Raw genomic sequence first — 25,036 nt, 5'->3', positions numbered from 1 at the left:
ATAGTACTTAAAGCCACATAATATAAAGTGGGACCAAAAGCTTTAGCATAAATGTCTGCCAGGTGTCACGAGGGAGTCCATAGAAGACGACGAGGAGAGTAGAATAAACATATAACTTTAATGATCGGAGCTCAGGAACAGGCAGACAGGATGACAGCGTGTCACACACAAACAATACCGGACAAGGGAGTGAAGACAGGCAGGAACTTAAATACACAGTGACGGTGATAAACAAATGACAATCAGCTGTGCGGGAGGTGGTTAGTGTCCATGGAAACAGATGAGGGCGGAGAACTCAGACGAGGGGAACACGTGATGAATCAAAACACAGACAGTCCATGGGTGGTGACACAAGGAAGATTGAATTTTACATCACTCATTACTTTCTAGTCTATCTAATCACTATCTAATACTTGGAGAATAAAAGATCGTTGAATTAAATAAATTGAATTTCAATTTCATAATTGATTATGTCTCGGTTACTAACGTAACCTCGGTTCCTTTTCGTAGTCACTCGTCAGGAGTGACGGAGAATGGGGGTTTCGCATAGAAAGCCAATCCTCTTCAAGTATTTAATAACGAGCCAATGGCATGAAAATGCCTTGGGGCTGCGGAATTTGCATAGCGTAACTCCGCCCCACCAGGTGGGTATAAAAGGAGGAAGTGAACGCAACCGCAGTATGTTTTCGCTTCGGAGCCAAGAGACTTCTTCACTCCCAAAACCAGTTTCACTGAGTACAACTCTTCGAGACGAGCGTTCTCTTCAGTGTTGGTGTGATGGCGGTACCCAGCGAGATTCTGCATTGCCTGCGATCTGAGCAGTGGTCTGCCAGACTATGCGTTTTTCCCTGTACGCCTCAGCACTGAAAGAGTGAATTTTCTCCTCTCTATTGAAAGAGCTGCACGCGGCACGTCTTTTTAAAGATGGTTCACCCATGTTCTTCTGGGTGCGGTCGATTCATGTCATCTTCTGATGGTCACGATCTCTGCTCTGTGTGTCTGGGCATTCTGCATGCAGTAGCAGCGTTCGTGGATGACTCATGTTCCTTCTGAATAAGGGGAACATGATCATCTCTACACTGTGATCTAGACTAAATGATCTGATAAAAGTGAGAGTCCCCATGTCCGCTACTCATTCTGCTTCTTTTTAATAGAAGCTCTTCGACTCGCGGATAGGGTGATTTGACGGTGACTGTGTGGAACAGACCCCCGATGCTAGCTCCTCGGGCCATAACCACCGCTCCAGTGTTAGAGCCAGCGAGTGCCGGATCGCGGAAGGCGTCTGCCTCTTCGCAGGTACTGTCTGTTTCGTTCGGCGCTCCAGAGGATGATCCGATGTCGATCGCAGCATCACAAGGCGGGCTTGATTCCTCGGGAAGTGAGGATGCGGCTGCGTTGCCTCCCTCGGGAGCGTCAGCGTCGCCGTGTCTGATCCCGAGATGACGGCCATGCTTTCTCGGGCCACCGTGAGCATCGGGTGGCAATGGAACTCCGCCCTGTCCCGATCTCTCGCGGTTGTATAATTGTTTTTTTGGGTAAGGCTGCCGCCTCACGGCCACAGCCAACCCCAATTTCCGTTTTCCCCCGAGTTGCATGCGGAACTGACACGCACTTGGAGGGTCCCTTCGTCCTCCCTAAAGGGTGTGCCTCAGTTTCCCCGCCTTTCCTCCCCTCGGCGGCCGGTTGCCCGTGGGTACGCTGGGACTCCCCGCGGTGCTCCCAGGCGCCCACCCAAAGCCTGTAGGTTCTCGTCGTCTATGGCGGCGCGATCCTATAGAGTGGCGGGACAGGCAGCCTCCGCCCTGCATGTGATGAGCATCTGCAAAGCTGCTCAGGGATATGCACGAGGGGGGGGGGCGGACCAAGCGAGCTGCGAGCTGCCACCGACCTCGCTCTCAAACGGGCGACGGAAGTGGCCGCTCGCTCCCTTGGTCAGGTGATGGCCACCACTGTGGTCCAGGACCGTCATCTATGGCTCAACCTGGCAAAAAAAGTGCGGGATGCTGAGTGGATTTGTCTGCTCGATGCCCCCCTCTCCCAGGTTGGCCTTTTCGGCGGTGCGGTCCAGGACTTCGCCCAGCAGTTTTGGACCGCCCAGGAGCAGACGGAGGCGGTTATACTCTTCTGCCCCGTCAGCCAGCTGCTGCCTCCACCCAGCCATCGGTTCAGACGCCTCCACCTGCTTGCCGCCGAGGACGCCCCCCTGCGGCTCCCTTCCCTCCCACGCGGCCCCAGCAGCAGCCTTCAGCCGGTTTGTGTCGCGGAGGAGGCCGCAGGTGAGCGTCACAGCCCCCTCAGGCCGCGTGCCCCGCTAACACCAGGCGAAGCGGCGTTCCTGAGGTGGGCTGCTCAGTGATAGTGTCACGGTTTTTCACAGGAGGCGGTAGCAGGGCCCCTCCTTCTTCCGGTGGAGGGCCGGGGGCGAATCTTTTGTTCTCAGCTCCCCGCTGCTCACCCATGAGTGGGCAGCACCCTGAGTTGGTTGAGAAAGACTCGACACTATCACGGAGCACACAGACGAGAATGAGCGTGCTCGACGTCCAGTGCGTCGCCCCGCTCATTCCTCTCTGTCTCTGAGGGTGCGGAAGGGAGCATGTGTCGTCCCTCGACTACACCACTCCCTTCCCCCTCTATTGCCAGACCCCTGGCAGAACAGACCCCGTGGAACGCTGGTCCTTCCCTGGTCTCTTCTGTCAGGGAACGGGGCTCAACTGTGCATACGCACACGTGGGACGTCTGTGGTTCGCATGACCCCGCTGGATCAGCTCCTAGGAGCTTGGTTAGAGCTCCCCGGCCTATCCCGCCAGGTCATCAGAGCGATCAGACGCGGCTACGCGATTCAGTTCGCACAGTCTCCTCCCCGTTTCAGGGGAGTTCGCTCACTATGGTCGGCGGCAATGCCCCGGTCATGAGAGCGGAAACTGCAACCCTGCTGTCGAAGGGTGCAATCGAGACGGTCCCTCCATCCGAGATGAGGTCAGGGTTTTACAGCCCCTACTTCATTGTCCTTAAGAAGACCGGTGGGTTACGACCGATCCTGAATCTGCGCGTCTTGAGCCGTACTCTCTTCGAGTGCCGTTCAAGAAGCTCACAGCCAAACGCATTTTCAAATGCGTCCGGCCTCAGGATTGGTTTGCAGCGATAGACCTGAAGGACGCGTACTTTCATGTCTCCATGTTGCTTCAACACAGACCGTTTCTTCGGTTTGCTTTCGAAGGCCAGGCATATCAGTACACGGTTCTCCCATTCGGGTTAGCTCTGTCACCTCACGTCTTTACGAAGATCGTCGAGGCAGCCCTTGTTCCCCTTCGCGAACACGGGGTTCGCATCCTGTACTATCTCGACGATTGGCTGATCCTGGCACACTCTCAAGAAAAGGTTTGTGAACACAGAGACCTGGTGCTCCGGCACCTAGCCCGTCTGGGCCTTCGGGTCAACCGGGAGAAGAGCAAACTTTGCCCCGTGCAGAGGATCTCTTTTCTCGGTATGGAGATAGACTCGGTCGCCATGTCCGCCCAGCTCACAAACGAGCGCACCCACTCACTGCTGACTTGTCTTCGACAGTTCGAGGGCAAGAGTGCGGTCCCACTGAAACTTTCAGAGGCTCCTGGGGCATATGGCATCCTCAGCCGCCGCAACGCCGCTCGGACTGCTTTATATGAGACCGCTTCAGCTGTGGCTTCGTGATCGAGTCCCGAGGTGGGGATGGCATCGTGGCCCGCTCCGAGTTCCAGTGACTCCAGCGTGCCAGACCTTCCTCCCTTGGTCGAACCTCAGCTTTTTACGGGCCGGAGGCCCTCTTCTGCGAGTTTCCAGTCATATCGTTGTCTCCACGGATGCCTCTACCACGGGTTGGGGTGCCATGTGCAATGGTCATGCAGGCGCGGGTTCCTGGAAAGGACCCCAGTGCCTCATGCACATCAATTGCCTCGAGCTGCTGGCAGTACGGCTCGCCCTGCACCGCTTCCGAGCGTTGCTCTCGGGCCAGCACGTGCTTGTCCGCTCAGACAACACTACGGCAGTAGCGTACATCAACCACCATGGGGGTCTACGCTCACGCTGGTTGTCGCAGCTCGCTCGCCACCTCCTGTTATGGAGTCAGAAGCACCTGAGGTCCCTTTGTGCAGTTACATTCCAGGAGACCGGAACCTGGCGGCCGACGAGCTGTCACGGGTCCGCCCTGTCTCCGGCGAATGACGACTCCATCCCCAGACGGTCCAGCTGATCTGGGACCAGTTCCGGGAGGCACAGATAGATCTGTTCGCCTCTCGCGACTCATCCCACTGCGCCCAGTTTTTATTCCCTGTCCGAGGGCAGCGCACTGGCGCACAGCTGGCCCACGCAAGTATTCGATTCCCCCAGTGAGCCTTCTTGCACGGGTGTTGTGCAAGATGAAGGAGGACGAGGAGCAGGTCTTGTTGGTAGCCCCTTACTGGCCCACCAAGACGTGGTTCTCCGAACTGATGATCCTCGTGACAGCACCTCCTTGGCCTTTCCTCTGAGGACTCTCTCAGAGACGGGGCATCCTGTGGCACCCTCGTCCCGAGCTCTGGAGCCTACACGTGTGGCTCCTGGACGGGATGGGGCAGGTTTGAGTTCGCTGCCACCTGCGGTGGTGGCAACCATCACTTCCGCTAGAGCGTCGTCCACGAGACACCTCTACGCGTTGAAGTGGAACCTCTTCGTCAACTGGTGCTCTTCCCGCAGAGAAGACCCCCAGAGATGTTCGATTGGTGTCGTGCTTTCCTTCCTGCAAGGGGGGTTGGAGCGTAGGCTGTCGCCCTCCACCCTCAAGGTTTACGTCTCATGATGCAGTGACAGGTAAGTCTATGGGAAAGCATGACCTGGTCATCAGGTTCCTGAGGGGAGCGAGGAGGCGAAATCCGCCTCACCCTCCTCTCGTGCCCTCTTGGGACCTCTCAGTAGATCTAAGTGCTCTGCAGAGGCCTCCCCTTGAGCCTTTGCAATCGGTAGAGTTTAATTTCTGTCTTATGAAGACAGCACTCCTGGATTTATCAGCCTCCATCAAGAGGGTAGGGGACCTGCACGCATTCTCTGTTGACGAAGCGTGCCTGGAATTTGAGCCGGCTTACTCTCACGTGACCTTGAGACCCCGGCCTGGATATGTGCCCAAAGTTCCTACCACTCCCTTCCGGGACCAGGTGGTGAACCTGCAAGCGCTGCCCCTGGAGAAGGCAGACCCAGCCTTGGCACTGCTCTGTTCGGTACGTGCGCTCCGCGCCTACGTTGACAGAACACGGTGTTTCAGGACCTCAGACCAGCTCTTTGATTGTTATGAGGGGAGCCAGAAGGTAAGGGCTCTCTCAAAGCAGCGGCTGTCTCACTGGATAGTGGACGACATCGCTTTGGCTTACCAACAGCAAAGTCGACCGTGCCCCCTTGGTGTGATGGCCCACTCCACTCGGAGTAGGGCTTCCTCTTGGGCTCTAGCGCATGGCGCCTCGCTAACAGACATTTGCAGAGCTGCAGGCTGGGCGACACCAAACACCTTCGCAAGATTCTATAATCTGCGAATAGAGCCGGTGTCCTCTTGCGTACTCGCTCCGGCAGTACTGGACCCGCTTAGGTGTCTTCGCTTGCTCGCCATTCCACTCCTCGGACTGGATAAGTGCGATAATTCCTCAGTAGTCTTCCGTTGAAGCCTTGAGTCCTCCAGCACTTCTGATGCGAGCACCACTGCTTTTGCTCTGGATGCCGGCTAGGTGCCTCCGTGTGCATGGTTCCCTATGGTAACTGTCTCATGTGTATTATCCACTGTAAGCCTCTCTGAGCATGTGTCTTCCCTTGGCAAGCCATCTGCCACTCCTGGAGTTAAGTTTCTAGCCACCCTTAGGTTGGTGCTTCAGTGATCTCCATATGTAGTCCCTAACACGGCCATATGTGTTTTCCTAAGTCCTCCCTATGGTAGGCATTGGTAGCATGTCCCTCCTGAGATATGTTTCCCAGTGTACCTTGGTATTCCTGTGTCAAAGTAGATAACTCCTGTGTAAGTAAGCTAAGTAGGAGTCCAGACTTTCGCAGGGCACTGGAAGACAGCTATGAAGATGGCGTGATGGCATAGACCCCCATTCTCCGTCACTCCTGACATAACTCGGAGTGACTACGAAAGGGAACGTTCCGTCTCCTTGCCACTTCTGCTGTACCGCTGGGTAGACGCCGAGTTCAGTCTTGGCTCCTCAGCGAAGACATACTGTGGTTGTGTTCACTTCCTCCTTTTAGACCCACAGGGTGGGGCGGAGTTATGCTATGCAAATTCCGCAGCCCCAGGGCATTTTCATGCCATTGGCTCGTTATTAAATACTCGAAGAGGATTGGCTTTCTATGCGAAACCCCCATTCTCCATCACTCCTGACGTAACGTCTCCGTTCCTTACTCAGGGAACGAGGGTTACATCCGTAACCGAGACGTTCTCTCTAGAAGAGGGAACTGTCACGGTTGGTAAATCCTATGTCTACTTCTTGTCTCGTGTTTCTGTTATTGTTGTGTGTGTGTGCTGATTAGGGGGGCGTGCCGCTCTATCAGCACTCATCAGCAATCACCCATCACCAGCTGCAGTCGATCATTTATGTGTATATATTCTCATCAACTTCTCATCTCCTTTGTCAGATCGTTGTTTGTGGTTCCCGGTGTGTGTGTGTCTCCTGTCTCGCTCAGTCGTGTTCTTCCTTGGTTCCGGTTCTTGTTCGCTGTTGTTTGGATCACTGTTCGTCATTGGATTTCACCACCACCATCACCACTGCACGCTGCACCTGACCATTGGAGCCCCTGCGCCACTAACATTGTGCCTAGGAATAGATTGTTGCTTGTGTCATCTACCAATTTAATAAAAGAGTTTAACTGCAATTGCTTCCGCCTGTTCAGTCATGACAGGAACAAGTGTTGCGTAAGCTAGCTTACGCTACAGGAAAAAACTCATTTCTCGGGAATACTGAAGCCAAAAATTATCCTTATAATTTGTATTAATTTAAAATGCATTTGCTGCAGTAAGCAGACCTAGACGAGGCAGCTTGTGCACCTATTGGCTGCTCTGCGGCAACTGCAACCTATCAAGGGACTGCTCGTGATGTAAGCACCAATGAGTCGCCCTCAGTCGTCACGTCCCGTGCGAAGGGAAGTGAAGTGAAACCAGATGGTAGCACAAACACGGCAGGGTTACGCAGCACTTGTTCCCTCTTAAAGAGAGAATGTTCTCTGACAAGAATGTTCTCTCTCGTGTTACTCTCGGTTTGTACCCAACCCAACACCGGGAAAAGGAGATTCACATCAGACTTGCTGTCAGATCCGGAGAGGTGGGGAGGTAAGCAGGCCTAAACAAAGCACCGCTGAGGCTGAAGCCATAAGGCCAAGAATCCTCTGAAATCTTTTGAGAGGAGACACATCACCTACTTTGAATGACATCGCCAACCACTGAATACACAAAGCGCGCTGTGACGTCAGCTATGCTGTCATAGACACAGAGTCCAGATCCATTCCCAGAAAAGAAGCTTTCTGACTGGGAGATAGCGAACTCTTGGTCCAATTGATTTTGAGGCCCAGAGCCTCTAAATGGCTTAGTAATTAAGCCCTGTGTGTCATAAGTTACACCTCTGACTGGGCCATAATTTAAAAAAAAGTGTCGTCCAAATAGTTCACTATTTGCGTACCCTGTTGTTTCAGGGGGGCGAGCGCTGCGTCCATGCGCCTTGTAAATGTACGAGGTATCTGGGTTGTGGTCGCTATAAGCTAGGGACTAGGGTGCCTAATTGGGCTGATAAATTGACACTGTGCTTGCAGTGTTTATCTGAGGCAGTGCACTGAGACCAACAGCGGGTTGATTTACAATTAACAACACGGGTTGTGCATCCGCTTCATTGGCTGTAGAATACACATCTCCAGTCACCGCAGCTGAGGGAACTGTGAGAGCGACACGACACGTGCTGACTTCAAAGGCAGTCCAGGCGCAGCGGGACTCGACCTTCGCCATCTTCCTAGTGTCAGGAAGCTTTTGGTGGCACAGGATCCAGCGTGATCTTGGGCCTGGGTCCCCGAGGAGGGGGCGGCCTGCGGTGGCCACTAATGCAGAGAAGCTGGTGGCTGCGGGTATGCACAGGATATGGCGGTCCCCGTTGGCGAGAGGGGCTCTGCACGAAGCACAGGAAATACGAGGCATTTGTAGCAACACCTCTGCTCTTTTAGATAGAGAAAATGTGTTCTGTCAGAGTGCTGTGTGTGTTCACGCTGCGACACTCACATTTTCTCTATCTAAAAAAAGGATTCTAAAGAAAGGATATAGGTGCTGGATAGCACCAGCAGGAACAGCGACTGAAGGCGGCGAGAAGATGACCGGCTTCCTCAGAAAACTTGTCCCGCTGAAAAGGAGGAAAGCGAAGCATGCGGGGATCCCACCGGCGTGCACTGTCCACCGGAACCTCCTTTGAGAGCAGCGCTTCTTACGGTGTGGCACAGAAGAGGGAGATGAAGGCACGGAATCCATGCTGAAGATGGCCAGTCAAGCAAGACACGAGAGTACTCTCGTAAGAGAAACTTGATCAACATTGATCAACAACTTAATCAACATTGAACATTGTCATAACTAATGAATTCTGCAACATTAACAGCTTATTTTCTTGTTTTTTAATCTGAAGATATTTTAAAAATCTGTAATTGTATGCTGTGTAATAATTGACATTTTTGCAGTGCTTTAGTACACAAGCATTCAGAATTGATACGTGCATATGATCCACTTTGCTATCAAGTATTTGAACTGTAGCACAGTGAGTGTGAGGGTATAAGGAATGTAGATTAGGATTACTAGTTTCCCAAGAGCAAGGTAATTTTTAGCAAGGTTCTTTGTCCTCTCAGGGTCTGGTCTCTCTTCAACCAGACAGTCCGACATTTTCTAGTTTTTCCAGTCTTACAGTTCCAAAAAAAAAAAAAAAACACCAATTAAAGTTGACATGCCCCCAACTATTTTTTTTTTCAACTAAATCATTCACATTGCAGCTGTTCCATGATGTTCACACATGAACATCATGGAACAGCTGCCGTGTGAATGATTTTGTTGCTTCCTGCTTTGTGTTTGTTTTGAGTACACTATCCACAACAATGTTTGACCAAAATCCACAGTTCAAATAGATACATTGTTATCATTGATTGCTTATAATTAGATTTTTTATTTGGCAGGAAAATACAATTTAAGCTGGCAGCCTTTTTAGTGTGTGTGTGTGTGTGTGTGTGTGTGTAAAAGTCTACCTGCTGGAAAAGCAGCAGGTCTGTTTTTGATCAAATGAGCAGTAGCGTTTCAATGTAAATGTCAAATATCAATGTAAATGGACCTTACATGTTGATTATGCCTTCTGTTTGATTTTAGAGTCTCAGGATTCCATCGATGAAGGTTACACAAACATTATTGAGCAAACTGGAAAACGTAAAACGTTCAAATCTTGGAAAAGTATTTTAAAACTTCACTATACACCGCTGTGTTACCTTTTCAGGCAGAACATATAAATTACTTTGCTCTCTTTTTACATTCCATAGATTTTGAGATGTCAAAACTGTCACAATTATTGAAGAATCATAAAATGTGGTCCCTATCGCACCTGAGGCAGCAAAGTACTTAGAGCTGTCAAAACGTATATCCCCTATACACATAACTTTCTTTCACCCTTGAAGGACACAGCTGCTTATTGTGTCTTCAAATATGACCAGAAAGAATAAAACCTGAACATAAAAGTTTGATCATTTCTATCTGTATTGGCTTTTAGCAAACTGCTATACAAGAATCTCAGGAACATAATTGAATTTGTTGCTGTTAATATGTGCTATTCATCACACGGAAAAGGGAGCTCTATTATTTACCTAGCTGGAATAACACTTTAGCTCGGACGATGGTCTGGGCTGCTTCTTCATGTTGTTTTAACAAAGTTCTGCAGCCGTGGGCCGAGTGGTGGCTCAGGTTATGTGAGAAGCACTGTCTCTTCTCCAAGTGAGGCTAAGTCTCCTTTCCTCCAGCCCCTGAGCCAGGGTTTTGTGCTTTGCTTGGCAGCTATTGGTATAATCAGCTGGTGTGCACATTTCAGAGCAGAGTGTACGACCTCGGAAACTCTTTTCTCTGGTCGGGATGGTGAGGTGTGGTGATAAGGTTAACTGGGCGATTTTATAGCACACAAACACCTTTAGCTGCGGTCAGTGAGTGCTCAGGGTCCCAGGGAAAGAAGAACTAAGAAAGACAAACTGGTATTAGTTTAATTTGAAACAAGGTTTAATCATAGAAAATACAGTGGCTGTGCATTAGTTAAAGACCAGAAATATGCAAGTGCTTAGTATATACAACCATACACAGAATGTGACAGTTTAGTAGCGTTAGTAACACAAAAATAACAGACTTCACTTTTAAAATCTACATTATAATCAGTAACATGAGAGATTCTGATCTCTAAACAGATTGCAGTGCCCTGCTTCCAGTTATGTTAAATAGAGGAAGGGTTACAGTCCAGTTGGATAAAGACAAACGAAGCATGGTTAAAATTCTTCAACTGTTCCATCCTCAATTTATAGTTGTAGAAACAGCTCTGTTATGAGCATATGGCCTGCAGCTGTGCTTAAATAACCAAAAACCGACCCACAAACACCTGACACACACACAAACACACACACACACACACACACACACACACACACACACACACACACACACACACACACACACACACACACACACTATTTTAAACATACCAAAAGATGTTGTGACAACAGTAACCATAACATGTCTTGATTCACAGGGGTCTGTACGTGTAAACCTCTACAACTAACAAATCTGACAAATACGCCATACAAAGTAGATTATTACATTTTCATTAGAAAATCTGTATAGTGTTTGCCCCTGCAAAACACATTAAGTAATTGCCATAGTGTTTTTATATAACTACTAGGACATTAGGAGGTTGCTAGGTTGTTTTGGGCAGTTGCTAGGTAGTTACATACATGCTTTAAGTAAAAAAAGAAAAGCCGACCCCAAGTAAGTTGTTTGATATGTTTCCCACCTTCAGTGGAAGTCAAGTTGCATCCTAAATGGTTAATGTGCTGTTAAGGTGTTTTGTCAATGGATGGTGATAAAAAATATTTATATTTGAATCATTGTAACACTGGTCGACAGCCAAAATGCTTCTTAAATAAATGTAGTCTAAATCTCAAATGAGAGTTAGTTGACATGTAGTTGCAAAGTTACTTATAGTCAGTAGAATGCTTAAGTGGACTATCGAAATAAAGTGTAACCAACTTGACTAATTGGGTCACTGAAAATGATGCTTAAAATGGTTACTTGACTCTAGTTTGCATTATATGCTATCAGGTCAGTATTAAGACCCTCAACTTGGGAATCGCTGCGAATAAGTGAGCTGTAAAGGGAAGGGATCATGTTTTAAATACATATTTCATACATTTCATTATTGGGGAGGGTGCTGTACATTTAGAAGACTAATTTATTGGCCACTATATGTTATGTTCTCAGGAAAGATGTTTAGTTTCCTGAAATGTGCAAGAGGTCTTTATATATTTTGGAGACAAATATTGCTCTATATATGTTACGTACTATTAATTGATTGTTTCTGTAGCTCTTTAAAAAGTTTGCCTTAAAATTGTATATTTATTTTTGTAGGCTTTCATCTGTGAGATGAGCCAGAGAGTTTGCACAGCTGAATAACCGCTTACTTTAGATTCAATTGTTCTGTTAGTAGTCCTATTAGTTGTCTTGCTTCCAATTATTTTTGACATTTCCACTTCCACAGTACAATGTGACATGGCCTTTGATTAGAGAATGACTAAGCCAGTCAAAGGGCTGGAAGAAGTTCTTTTTTAAAACCAAATTGGAATTCAACTGACATAAAATGGTTATCTAACTGAGAGCGATTCTGAGACTGTTGGTTTGGGTTTTGGAGGTAGAAAAACAGAAGATAGAAGAAACAAAATACTGGGTAAACTGAAAATGGCAGATTACATCATGAAAGATTGCACATATTTTTGAGAATAAAGGAAATTAAATTGGGGAAGTCAAATAAAGTGTTTTATTAATTCACTTCTTAAACAAAATCACACATTCACATGTGTAAATGTGGCCAGTCCAATCCATTTTCTGTAGCCCTCAATCGGGTCATGGGGTCTATACGACCCCAATCGAATTTACTTAATAAAAAAAGAGGCTCCCTTCATCTCAGTGGAATACGATTTTGTGACTTTTCATACATTATCTATCTATACACACAAAAAACTGGGCTTGATTTGGTTCTGAAGGTATGTAAAAAAAAAAAAAACACTTCTGGTCTTCGGTGTCAATATGACCCCACATTAAAATGAATGGGAAATGTGAAAAAAAAAACCTAAATATATTTTCTTTATGTGTCAAAAAAAAAAACTGTGTAAAAATGTTCATAAATCTGAACATTTTTACACAGAAATGAAGGCCTAGTACAATAAAAAAAATAATAAAAAAATAATAATAATATTTCATATGCAAGCTAATGGTGTAGTTGAGGAATTGTGTACTATATAATTCTCGCTTTTGAGTGTTAAAGGAAAGATCTTCTTCAGCATAGTCGCAAAGCGGTTGGCAGAGTTCTTCCTAAAAAATGGATACATCGACACCTCTGTGCAGAAAGGCGGCATACCAGGTGGTCCAGGCTGCTTAGAGCACACAGGCGTGGTTACACAGCTCCTCAGAGAAGCAAAGGAGAATAAGGGTGATCTGGTGGTGCTGTGGTTAGACCTGGCCAACGCCTATGGCTCTATGGCTCGTGCCTTTATGGATGACCTCACAGTGACAACGGAGTCAGTGCCTGGAGCTAGATGGATCCTGAAGGGTCTGGAGAGGGTGATGGAATGGGCCAGGATGTCATTCAAGCCAACCAAATCCAGATCCTTAGTGCTAAAGAAGGGCAGGATGGTGGAGAAACATCATTTTACCATCTCAGGAACTCAAATTCCAACCCTGTCTGAAAAACCAGTAAAAAGCCTGGGAAAGATCTTCGACAGCAGCCTCAGGGATACAACATCCATAAAAAACACCTGTGAGGAGCTGGAGAGGTGGCTGAAGACTGTCGATAAAACTGAGCTCCCTGGAAAATTTAAGGCATGGGTGTACCAACATGGGATTCTGCCAAGAATACTGTGGCCTCTGCTCCTGTACGAGTTTCCGATCTCCACCATCTCAGAAATGGAAAGGAGAGTCAGCCGCTACCTAAAAAGATGGCTGGGTTTCCCGAGGTGCTTAAGCAGTATCGCCCTTTATGGAAACACCTGCAAGCTGCAACTCCCGCTAAAATCCATCGAAGAGGAGTTCAAGGTCTTGCGTGCAAGGGAGGTGCTGCAGCTCCGTGAATCTAGGGACCCTAAAGTCTCTGGGGCAGGGGTAGAGGTCAAGACGGGCAGGAAATGGAGGGCAGAGGTGGCAGTAGACCAGGCTGAGTCAAGGCTACACTATGGTGTCCTAGTGGGAACAGTGGCCAGAGGAAGAGCTGGGCTAGGAACCTTTCAAGGACCCCGGTTCGACAAGGCTCGTGGGAAGGAGAGGAGGCAGCTAGTACAAAGGGAGGTGAGGGCGGCGGTAGAAAAGGAGAGGTCCAGCAAAGCAGTGGGAATGGCACGTCAGGGTGCCTGGATTAGATGGGAACAAGCTGTGGAGAGGAAGATCACGTGGACTGACCTTTGGCGAGCAGAGCCACACCGCATCAAGTTCCTGGTCCAGGCAGTCTATGACGTCCTCCCCAGCCCGTCCAACCTCCACACCTGGGGGCTGGTCGACACACCAGGATGTGCCCTGTGCCAGAGAAAGGGAACCCTTGAGCACATCATGAGCTGCTGCCCAAGAGCTCTGGGGGAAGGCCGATATCGCTGGCGGCATGACCAGGTGCTCAAAACAATTGCAGAGAGCATCCAGACTACTATCAGCAGCTGCCAGAGGTCAAAGCCCAGCAAACAAACCATCAGCTTCATCAGGGCCGGAGAGAAGCCAGGGAAATCCTTCAGGACAACAGCAGGGATCCTGAACACGGCACAGGATTGGCAACTGAAAGCGGACTTGGGCAAACAACTTAAGTTCCCCCAGCATGTTGTTGAGACCACCCTGAGGCCTGACATTGTCTTGTTATCAGAGGCAACAAAGAACCTGGTCATGTTGGAGCTCACTGTGCCATGGGAAGACCGAATGGAGGAAGCCTTTGAGAGGAAGAAGGAGAAATATGATGGCCTTGTCAGCGACTGCCACAACCAAGGCTGGAAGGCAAGGTGCTTACCTGTGGAGGTGGGGTGCAGAGGCTTTGCAGCGAAGTCCCTCTACGGGGCCTACACTGCACTCGGCATCACTGGTGAGAGAAGGAGAAGGGCAATTGGCAAAACCACAGAGGCAGCAGAGAAGGCTTCGAGGTGGCTCTGGATCAAAAGAGCGGAGCCGTGGTTAAATGCTGCTAGGGCACAAGCTGAGGCCTGATCATCTTCAGCTGGGTCGCCTGAAGGAGGGTGTCTGATGTTTCAAAAGACCCGAAACACCCAATGAGATCAGGAACATCACTGATGATGTGCCCTAGCTTAGCATCAGAAGATGTATCGTTACAACTCCAATAACACAGCATTAATGAATGAGAAGTAAACAAAAAATGATATATTATGTGTATGATTAAAAATGTATATTTTTTGTACAATTACTCAATCAATTGTTGGGGTTGTATAGACCCCGAAGCCCAAAAGTGTAAACAGGAAACGAAGACCATTTGAAGGTTAAACTTAAACTGTCATCTTTCCTGTCGTCTACCCATGTTAAAGATGGAAACCAGGTAGATGATGTCTAGTTGTGTCTAAAGCCCAGTGAAATATTCTATAATACCCACATAACTGTCATGGGGCCAAAATGGAGCCTGTGGACAAACCCACTTACAACCCGTATTTCAGCCCATAGTGCAGTTTGCAGTTCCCTATCGAGGGAACTCTACACTGCGTCGAGAATCGACACTTTGGGGACGCTCCCTAAGCGGGTTTCTCTGCGGGTCTCTCCCCATCCACTCTTAAGGTGTACGTGGCTGCCATTTCGGCTTTCCACGCGCCATTAAATGATGGGCCTCTGGGGAGGCACCAGCTGGTCATTCGGTTTCTCTGTGGTACTTGGAGGATGAGGCCAGCAGCCAGGTCCAGGCACTGCCAGGTCCAGGCCCTGGCAGTAACGCCGGCTTGCTTGGAGTTTGCCCCTGGCAGTGTAAAGGTCTTTTTGCATCCAAGTCCAGGCTACGTGCCTAAAGTTCCATCTAATACGGCTCGTTCTATAGTCCTTCAGGCATTCCATCCTCCACCTCATGCGTCGGCGGAAGAGGAGAGGCTTCACTTGCTCTGCTCCGTCAGAGCTTTGAGCTTATATCTTGAAATGTCCTCTTCTTGGAGAAGGTAGGAACAACTGTTAGTATGTTTTGGGTCACCTAAGAGGGGGCTCCCGGCGACTAAACAGACTATTATTAACTGGATTGTCCAGGTTATTACTGAGACTTACAAGGTGCGCGGTTTGCCTTCACCTTTGACCTCACGGGCTCATTCAACTAGAGGCATGGCTTCCTCTAGGGCCCTTCTTTCGGGAGTTCCTCTGCAGGAGATCTGTGAAGCAGCCGGCTGGGCTACCCCACATACTTTTATTAGGTTTTACAGTCTCCACCTTCCCAGTACGCCCGGTGCACACGTGCTCAGTTCTTGCTGAGTGCCTATACAGTTTCACTCTGGGGCAGGTCTTTTCAGTGCATGGCCTAGTGGGCACTCGTTCCCCAAAGTGTCGATTCTCTACGCAGTGTAGAGTTCCCTCGATAGGGAACGTCTCGGGTTATGTCTATAACCCTTGTTCCCTGAGAAGGGAATGAGACACTGCGTCGTGTTTCCACGCCCCTTAAGGCCTTTTGAGCGTCTTGCTTCATCGCAAGGCTAGTGTGTGTTGTGACAGCGTCACTTTAATACTTCCGGGTATGCCGTTACATGTTACGTCACGACGCAACACCAATCAAATCCCTTCTCAGGGAACAAGGGCTATAGTCATAACCCGAGACGTTTCTCTCATCCACATTGGTAGTATAAAGCCAAAAAACTTTGCAGTTCTTTGTTCTTAACAAGAGTAATTGTACATACTAGAATTGTACATACATATATTCTGTAATATACTCTGAATATATTGTATTTTTATACTCAATCAAAAGCAAGGCATCATGAGACGATTAAAGTAATCCATATTTTTGTGCATTTGTTATACATGGTCTTGTAAATTATATTGATTGCCCTAGTTCAGTAAGATTTTTTTCAGCTTTTAGGACTCAATGATCTAAACATCATGACATATATAGTAACGAATAACAACAAAAACATCACACATCACCTGTCATGGTTTCATGCTTTCAATTGATAAACAAATGTTGTTCTCTACATTGAGTTTATCCAACACAGTCTCATGAAAGTGCGTATCTAAACAATGAATGTCATTTCTCGCCATAAAGTGTGTATCTTATGCAGGCGAAAACTGAGTATCATATAGACGCCAAAACTATTTTTCTTTCGAACGTTCATGAGATCGGGCTGGTTTATCTAGAGTATCATGAATGTATTGATGTTCTCTATATCAAATAGCATTTACCAGTAGCAGCCCCATTCAGGTTGTATCGTCATGCTTGATACAAACTGAAGCACTTACAACACTGTCATGAATGAGTAAAGCTTTTACAAACCAAACTAACTGCTGAGTGTTGATCTTAATGCCTACTACGGCTAGCTAAAGCCTCTTTTGACAACTTTGCCTTGTGATTCTAATAAAAAATGGTAGTCATTGTCTGTGTTTAAAGAGTTATTATTCTCTTGGACTCAACAGGTCTGTAATCCTCTCATATTGTTTCAAAATGTAAGGATTCTGTAATTACATCCCTTCTTATGATGCCCACTCAGAGGAACCCTGCAGTCTGCACACTGAACACAAGCCACGTTTCAAGAGATCTTAATCAACTTTCCACCAAACAAAACACTTGAGCTCTGTCAGGGGTCTCATCAGTTTCTCTATGAGTTTTTGTGTTTTTGTTAATAACCACATACTCATGAGACACCAAGACAATAATGAATCTGAGGTAACGTGGCACATTAAAGGACATGTAGGCCTATAAAAATGGACCATGTCGCCACCAACATCAGACCAGCTTGCAAGAGAAGACCAGAGACAGCAGCTGAACCACTAAAGCAAACGCTCTGCATCAAGAATGAAGCTCTCCGTTGGGACCATCCTCATCACTGTTGCACTCTTGTCAGAGTGCTATTTCATAACTGCTGCCATTCCCATGACCAACGCTGATGAAAAGGAGATAGATCTGCAAGACTTGAGCGAGAAATTAGAAGAGAACTCTCTGAGATCTGCACCAGGCAACTCCAGGATCATTGTGGTAGCCGACTACAATCTGCTGAGAACCCTGACCTCTCTGAACAATGGAGTGCATCATCTCAGTGTACCTGAGAGCCTTCTCAGCACGGAGCGCAGAGATGTCAGTTCAGACTTGAGCCCGAGCATCGCCATCATCAGAAGGGACACTATGAGGTGCATGGTGGGAAGAGTGTACCGGCCATGCTGGGAGGTGTAGGTCTTCTGGGATGACGAGGAGAATGCAAGCTGCTGATGACAGATTCACCTTCTCTAATCCACTGTTGCTTAGTGAGAATGTAAAAGTGTATGCTATTTATCTGAAATGGATCTTGCAATTAAAAGATTATTCTACAAGATCTTAGCTGTTCTCGTCTGTTCTAATTCAACATATTTTCTTTTATTTCAAGTCACATTTAAATATTTGATCTGCAGGGCCGTATTAAGAGCTCACTGGGCCCCGGGGCTATTAGTTACTGCAGTTAATGCAACTGTTATATTATTATACGAGTCATTTTATCCATCTATGATATACTTCACAGTTAAGTTATATTACTTTTAACACTATTTTTGGTTACACTTTATTTCGATAGTCACTTTAGACATTCTACTAACTATAAGTAACTTTTCAACTACATGTCAACTAAGTGTCATTAGAGTATTAGTAGGCTGTAGTAGACTGTCAGTAGACTGTTAGGTTAGGGTTAAGTGTTAGGGTTCAGGTTAGGAGAACAAGTTGACTTGTAGTTGCTAAGTTACTTACAGTCAGTTGAATGTCTGTTGGGAGACCAACAAAATAAAGTGTTAGCAGATATTAAGCTGACAGTCTACTAGTACTCTAATGATAGTTAGTTGACATGTATCGGCAAAGTTACTTATAGTTAGTTGAATGTCTGAAGTGGACTATCAAAATAAAGTGTTACCCTATTTTTTATCATATCAAAATGTATTGCCACTAAAATTTCATAATAATATAATATCACATAAAAATAATAGTAGCTTAAGAAAATAATCTCAAGCTGACAAAGTCACAAATTAAAATAGAACAAAGGCACATAATAAATCGACCTACTTGAAAAACTTAAAGGTGCCATAAGGAATAATTGAGTTAAAAATATCCAAAAAATGACCTACACGCATCAAAATAATGAGAATAAATAAGTGCAATGATGTCATTAAAAAACTGAAAAGTTATAGTGCTGGCGAGATATAAACCTAAATTAGCATGCTAAATTACTAGCCCCGGCCCGGCAGGTGACGTAATACCAGTTTCGGCCATGGGAGGCGGTATGCGGGCGGGCAACATTACCACCAGCCAAACTGCAGTACACGAGTATGTCACACCGGCTTGTGTGTGTACTTGAACCTGATGTCAGTCCTGTGGAAATACAGCCCATTACGACATTTCAGTTTACATTTACATTGGTAGCAAAGCTTTTTAACAATGGCGAGAACTCCGGCGGCAGAAGGGCTTCCCGTCCGACATTCAGGTTGCTCTGTTTTTGCTGGACAGGTGGGTAACGTTAAATTGTTTTTTTTCTTCTAAATTGACGCTTATGTTCGCCAAACCAACACAAGGATATAATTAGCTAGAAATGCACATTCACAATTATTTCAGGAAGGACGGTAGTATGTAATGTAGACAGACACTATATCCCAACTAAAAGAGTTGAGTTCTTTTTTTTTTTTTTTTGTTGTTCAATTTGCACGCTGAATATGGGTTGGAGCTCTTAATTTTGAACTCTCAAAGTGCACCAGATTGATGAATTTAACATTAAAAAGCAGAACATTTTCTTACGGGGGAGCATGCCCCCCAACCCCCCTAGAGCGACAGAGGTGCACTGACCAATACTATATAAACATGTTGTGAGAAAGACTGGTATTGCCAATGCAATTGGAGAATTGTATTTTAAACTTAGTAGTTATTTCATCTCACTCATTAGATGGCGTTGGTGGTTTTAATAGGAGTTCTACCAGAAAGACTCGGGAGATAAGATACTGTACGATAAAACATTTTATTAACAGCCCAGCAAGCCATATATGCAATAAAGTTCTTTGGCGTAGGCCCCGTCCGTAACTCGCGATCCGAGGGTATGGATTCTGCATATCCTGCCTGAAGATGAAGGCAGCCCAGATAGCAAACTGACATTGAATCAACGTGGAAACGAAGTCTCTCATGACATTGAAACAACGTTGATTTTGCTCGTCGAATTAACGTTGAACCAACGTCAGACGCGGCATTCTTCAAAGCTAAATGAAAATCGAAAATTGGTTTGCTTTCATAACGTTGAAACAACGCGTTGATTTCAAGTTGATTTTCCGTTAGTTTTGAAAGAATGACGCGTCTGACGTTGGTTCAACGTTAATTCGATGAGCAAAACAATGTCAGATCAACGTTGTTTCGATGTCATATTTCCACGTTGATTCAATGTCAGTTTGCTATCTGGGAGGGGTGCAGCCGACCCCCCAAAATGAGTGGAAGAATAATTCCACTGGACGAAGCCCACCCCCAAAGAACATGAAAGAAAAGTATACCCACCAGGAGTATGTTATGTGGTTCCTAAAATAGAAGAAGAAAAAGAGTTAGCAAACAGGTAGTCAACATGGGTATATCAATTTCCATGGATAGTAGAGTTCCATCGATATTGTAGTGGGAACGGAACTCTACGATCTAAAGTCGAGCATGCTTAACTTAATATGAAGATACTTTTCTGCTGCTGAATTACATGAGACATTTACGCATTTGCTCACGCTTAAAATTAATTTATCACTTATTTATTTAATATATATGAGGCCGCGCTGAGCCACATAAAACGAGGCCACGCTGAGCCACATAGAAAGGGCCACGCTGAGCCACATAAAACAAGGCCACACTAGCCGCGTTTCCACTGCCGGGCCAGGGCCGGGCCGTGCTAGTGCGTGCCAGGGCCAGTCGCGTTTCCACTGTCACTTCCGGGGCTTGATCGGGGCTTCCTCAGGGCCAACGGCCAGGATTTCTGGCCCGTCGAATACCTTGGGCCAGAGGGGGCCAGCTCGGGCTAGAGGCGTGCTCAAGGTAAAAGGCGGAGTTTATCGGTGTTATGGAACGTTATGATCTGAAGCAAGATGCACATAGGGGTGTCCATGTTTAACCGATTAACCGTTTAAAATTGCATAACATTTTAATTTGAACTGTAGGCCTATGCCAAATGCTGCGCAAAAATATATAGGCTATATATAGGCTACATATCCACGAATTTTCAGATATTTGTTTGATTTTTTGCCCCTTAAACATTTAAAATATTTGACAAATTAATATGAAAAAAATATATTTTACTGGTTTTCTGAGGCCAAATTAGAACCTGGAAATGATATTTTTCCTGCAGTGCTGAATGAGAAGAGCCGTAACCACAGCCTACAGAAAGGGGATTATAGGTGATTTATAGGCTATAATATGTGTCTGATAATAAAATAATATAAAATAACGAGGCATTAATTGTTTATTAACAAACTATTGTTTTCTAAATGATTTTCGGCTAAAAACATCTCCATCTCCGGATGCACATTTAGAGAGAAATTAACTAGCTACATAATTACATAGTCAGAAGATATTGGCTTTCGATTCGAATTTGTTTGTTTTAAATTGGACATTTAAAGCTTTAATCTACAAGACTAAAGCTTTAAATGTCCAATTTAAAACGAACAAATTCGAATGCGGTGGCTGTTTCAGGTCTCGCGCTTCAGTTCACGGAGATCATGAAGCGCGCCTTGATTAATTGTTAAAGCACAACGTTTTCTTGTTATTGTGAGTTTACGCAAATAAATGTATTTGCGAATAATGTATTATTACTTTCTGTATGACCAGAAATGAAAGAGTATTTTAAGTTGTTTCCACTGAAAGAAATGCAATGAAACTGCAAGTGTTCACATGGGCGTCTCGCAGCCATCAGTGCGTGCTCCACACACACTGGATATGCGATTATGCGTCAAAATATTGTGTTTATTTGTGCTCTGTTCCTTTTTTGGATAAAGGCGTCTTCTACATATGCAGCCTAATAAAATGTTACAATAATGATGATGATGGTTATTATTATTATTATTTGCAGACACGGAGTTTTTGTGAAATGGACGTTTTGCTTATTTTCAATTGGCAATTTCAGTTTGAAGGGTGATGGAAATGCGGCTTTAACTGCTCCGTACTTGCTGCGTTTTATTTCTATGAATTAATTTCGTTTCAAATGGGGTCCAATCAGTTATTAAAGGTGTTAAAAAATTAACTCTGTATCTCGAGGTTGCGGCGTTTGTTATTTGTTAACAGGCGGCGTTTGTTAACAGGCTGTGGCGGTCCCGCAGCCTGTTATATTGCGCAAAAAATCGCTGCTTGAAATGGAGAATCGCCTGTACTGGTCTCGTGACACCATTGCAGCCACTACGCAGGTGAGTTAATACACATGCTATCTTCCTAATTAAAAAAATAAATTAATTCATAATACCCGCTGAAATGGGTTTGGTTTTATGACGTTTGATCCAGAAAGGCGTGTTAGGGGTGGGGTCTGGGGCAGCGCTGTGGGGCTACTGGCCCGGCAGTGGAAACGCAAGCCCGGTTCTTGAGGCCCGAGGCCACTAGCTCGGCTCGGCTCGCTGTTAGCTCTGGCCCAGCCCTAGCCCGGCAGTGGAAACGCGGCTACTGAGCCGCATAGACAGGGCCACGCTGAGCCGCATAGACAGGGCCACGCTGAGCCACATAGACAGGGCCACGCTGAGCCACACAGACAGGGCCAAGCTGAGCCACATAGACAGGGCCACGCTGAGCCACACACACAGGGCCACGCTGAGCCACACAGACGAGGCCACACAGAGACGAGGCCGCGCTGAGCCCCACGGAGACGAGGCCGCGCTGAGCCCCACAGAGATTTTTTTATTTTATTTTTTTAATAATAAAACAATGTGATTGTCGAGCATTACCAGAGTTTATTTATTTATTATTATTATTTATTTAAATATATATATATATATATATATATATATATATATATATATATATATATATATATATATATATATATATATTTTTATATATACATCTTAAGCAAACAAAGAGAAGTTACGGGGAACAGACTTGAAAAATTAGGATTAAAATACTTGCGTGAATTTGAATGCCTGCGAGCAAACTACGAATAGAAGGAATATTAAATTTAAATTTCATAATTGTATACAAGAAAGAAACAGCAAGCCATAATCAGGATGTGAAAGAGGAATCTAAGTAATAATTGATCTGTTGACTCTTGAGCGTGGAATCTTTTTCTCAGGTGTACAGCAAATGTCTGCCATGGCTCCCAAGTTGCTCTTTGCAGAAATACCCCATACATAGCTGGAAGACACTAGCCACGACAGTTGAGATTCTTGAATAAATGGTGCGTAGACATGAAAATCACGCAGTTGACTAAGACAATGTCACTCGAGTCTCCTTCACTGATTAGTCTGGTATACTAATATGATTATTGAGTTGGCAGTTTTTGGCCAAGTATATGTAACTTTGAACGGCGCCACACAACTCCTTGTTCCTTTTAGTCTGGGTTTCTCTGTACGTTAATGTGAAAATGCCCCTCACATAAATGATTCCTATAACGCATATCAGTAGATTAAGTAGCCGCCAGAAAGTTGAGTTTTACATCAACACATTTCCAATGTTATTTATATAAATTGAAGTATAACGTGGCTTTATGAATTTAAAGTAGCCTAATAGGTGAAATAGTTGTTTGTGAAATTACTATTACGCTAGTAATATGTAAATTACTGCCATCCTAGTCCACTGCAGTATATGCATAAAGGCCAATGACAACGTGCTTTTGGTTTTTATTTTATTTATATACACACGCAACCGAACTCTGGTGAGAAAGCAAACGTTTAAGAAGCACAACCCTGCATATGCATAAAGCTCTTAAGCACTCTTAAGCTTATTTGAATTATAACAAACACAGTTTTTAGTGGGTATTAGCAAACAGAGCATGGTATTGAAAAAGCTGATATAATTAAAAAACCACATAACTGTGGAATATCAGTAACGCAAAGCTTTGCTTACGCTTGCTACGAGCATTGATGCGAGCTATCCGGCCCCTCTGCAGACCGCAGATCAGCCGTAATAATCAGAACACGCCACGTCATCGTAGACGCCAATTTCAACTCAGCCGTGTAGGAAGCAACGGAGAAATACTTATCTGAATGAAGATTAATCTTGTAGAGGAGACACATTAACAGTGGCTGCTGGAAGTACCTACCAAAAAATGCCAAAGACAACTTGACAGCCTTGGAAGTGAAGTTTAAACTTGAACCAGTGAGAGATCGTCTCGTGATTTGCATAGTTGTTATTTCACATCGGTGGATCGGTGATCTACGGGATAAATGGCACCAGTCTAAGGAGCAGAATTTCTCATGAAGGCCTTCCCAGACGTCTCTCATGAAACGATGGAAACGACGTCTCTCTCATGACATTGAAACAACGTTGATTTTGCTCATCGAATTAACGTTGAACCAACGTCAGACGCGGCATTCTTCAAAGCTAAATGAAAATTGAAAATTGGTTTGCTTTCATAACGTTGAAACAACGCGTTGATTTCAAGTTGATTTTCCGTTAGTTTTGAAAGAATGACGCGTCTGACGTTGGTTCAACGTTAATTCGATGAGCAAAACAATGTCAGATCAACGTTGTTTCGATGTCATATTTCCACGTTAATTCAATGTCAGTTTGCTATCTGGGTTGGCTGATCAATACTCTCCGAAGACCGCTGTGCCTACGGAGAGATGCGATACTGAACGCGGGAACCTCGACGTGCAGCAGGAGGTCGAGCGGGACATAGTCGGATGTCGATAAATGTAAACAATATGCGTGTCCTGGACATGTTGGCTGGCGACTGAACGAGAGCATAAGTGAAGCGTCAGCATCTGCGAACTCAGACAAGTGTAAGTAAGGGTCTTTTATACTTCACGTATTAGAACGCGATTGGATAGATGAGAAGGTAATAATGACGTGACAATTGAGTCTTCCTGGCAGAACTTGCACTACGCTTTCATTTGCCGGTGGGCTTAAATGGGTTAACCCACTAAACACTGGACGTCATATAGACGTGCAGATCATGTCTATATTGGGTCCGTTTGGTCCATGACCAATTCTGGACATCTATTCGACGTCCAAACTAGGTCCACTATTTGGACGTCCAACCATGACCCAATTTGGACGTCATGTTGACGTTCAACATTTGACCGTTGAACTGGGTCATTTTTTTGGACCTCATTTGGACGTCTATTACAGGTGCAGGAAATTTACATGATTAATATGCAGTGTTTTTTTTATTTACAATTATCAACATTGTTGTTATCAACATGATTAATACATATGAATACAGATTATTCATAATTATTTAAGATAGTTTTCCAAAAACTGCATTTGATTGTCTCAAGCAGAAGGTGGTAATTGACACATACAAAGGTCTAATGCTGTAGCTCAAACAGTAGAGCGTTGGTACTTGTGAAACAGCCACCTAGTGCAATGCTTAGATCAAGAATGTCCTCTACCTTTTTGAAACATGGGACTACAGTTATAGAAGTTATAGAAGATACTAAATTTGATGTTGAAAAGACGTCCACAAA

The 25,036-nt window shown here is 45.6% G+C and overlaps 2 protein-coding genes across 2 annotated transcripts; both read left to right on the top strand.

Annotated features, from left to right (window-relative positions):
- The first annotated feature begins 7,221 nt into the window (after nt 1-7,221).
- Nucleotides 7,222-14,479, top strand: LOC120472192 (uncharacterized). The gene is made up of 3 exons (XM_089129769.1): nt 7,222-7,318; nt 7,882-8,100; nt 12,570-14,479. Exons 1-3 carry the CDS (start codon nt 7,222-7,224, stop codon nt 14,477-14,479), a joined length of 2,226 nt encoding a protein of 741 aa, XP_088985895.1.
- A 2,699-nt stretch (nt 14,480-17,178) lies between these two features.
- On the top strand, nt 17,179-17,769 carry pmchl (pro-melanin-concentrating hormone, like). The gene has a single exon (XM_039662444.2). It carries the CDS (start codon nt 17,256-17,258, stop codon nt 17,628-17,630), a length of 375 nt encoding a protein of 124 aa, XP_039518378.1. The 5' UTR covers nt 17,179-17,255; the 3' UTR covers nt 17,631-17,769.
- Nucleotides 17,770-25,036: the final 7,267 nt, after the last annotated feature.

Source organism: Pimephales promelas, chromosome 4 (genome assembly GCF_988280905.1).
Source record: "Pimephales promelas chromosome 4, fPimPro1.hap1.1, whole genome shotgun sequence".
Taxonomy (NCBI): Eukaryota; Metazoa; Chordata; class Actinopteri; order Cypriniformes; family Leuciscidae; genus Pimephales; species Pimephales promelas.
The sequence above is the reverse complement of the archived record's forward strand: the minus strand, read 5'-3'. Positions and strand labels throughout refer to the sequence as shown.

Excerpts from the sequence above, each read along its gene's own strand:
- pmchl (XM_039662444.2), top strand. The coding sequence starts at position 17,256 with ATGAAGCTCTCCGTTGGGACCATCCTCATCACTGTTGCACTCTTGTCA.
- LOC120472192 (XM_089129769.1), top strand. The coding sequence starts at position 7,222 with ATGTTCTCTCTCGTGTTACTCTCGGTTTGTACCCAACCCAACACCGGG. Across the intron at positions 7,319-7,881 it reads AGATCCGGAGAGGTGGGGAG|AATACACATCTCCAGTCACC; the intron begins GTAAGCAGGCCT and ends CATTGGCTGTAG. Across the intron at positions 8,101-12,569 it reads AGAGAAGCTGGTGGCTGCGG|GAAAGATCTTCTTCAGCATA; the intron begins GTATGCACAGGA and ends TGAGTGTTAAAG.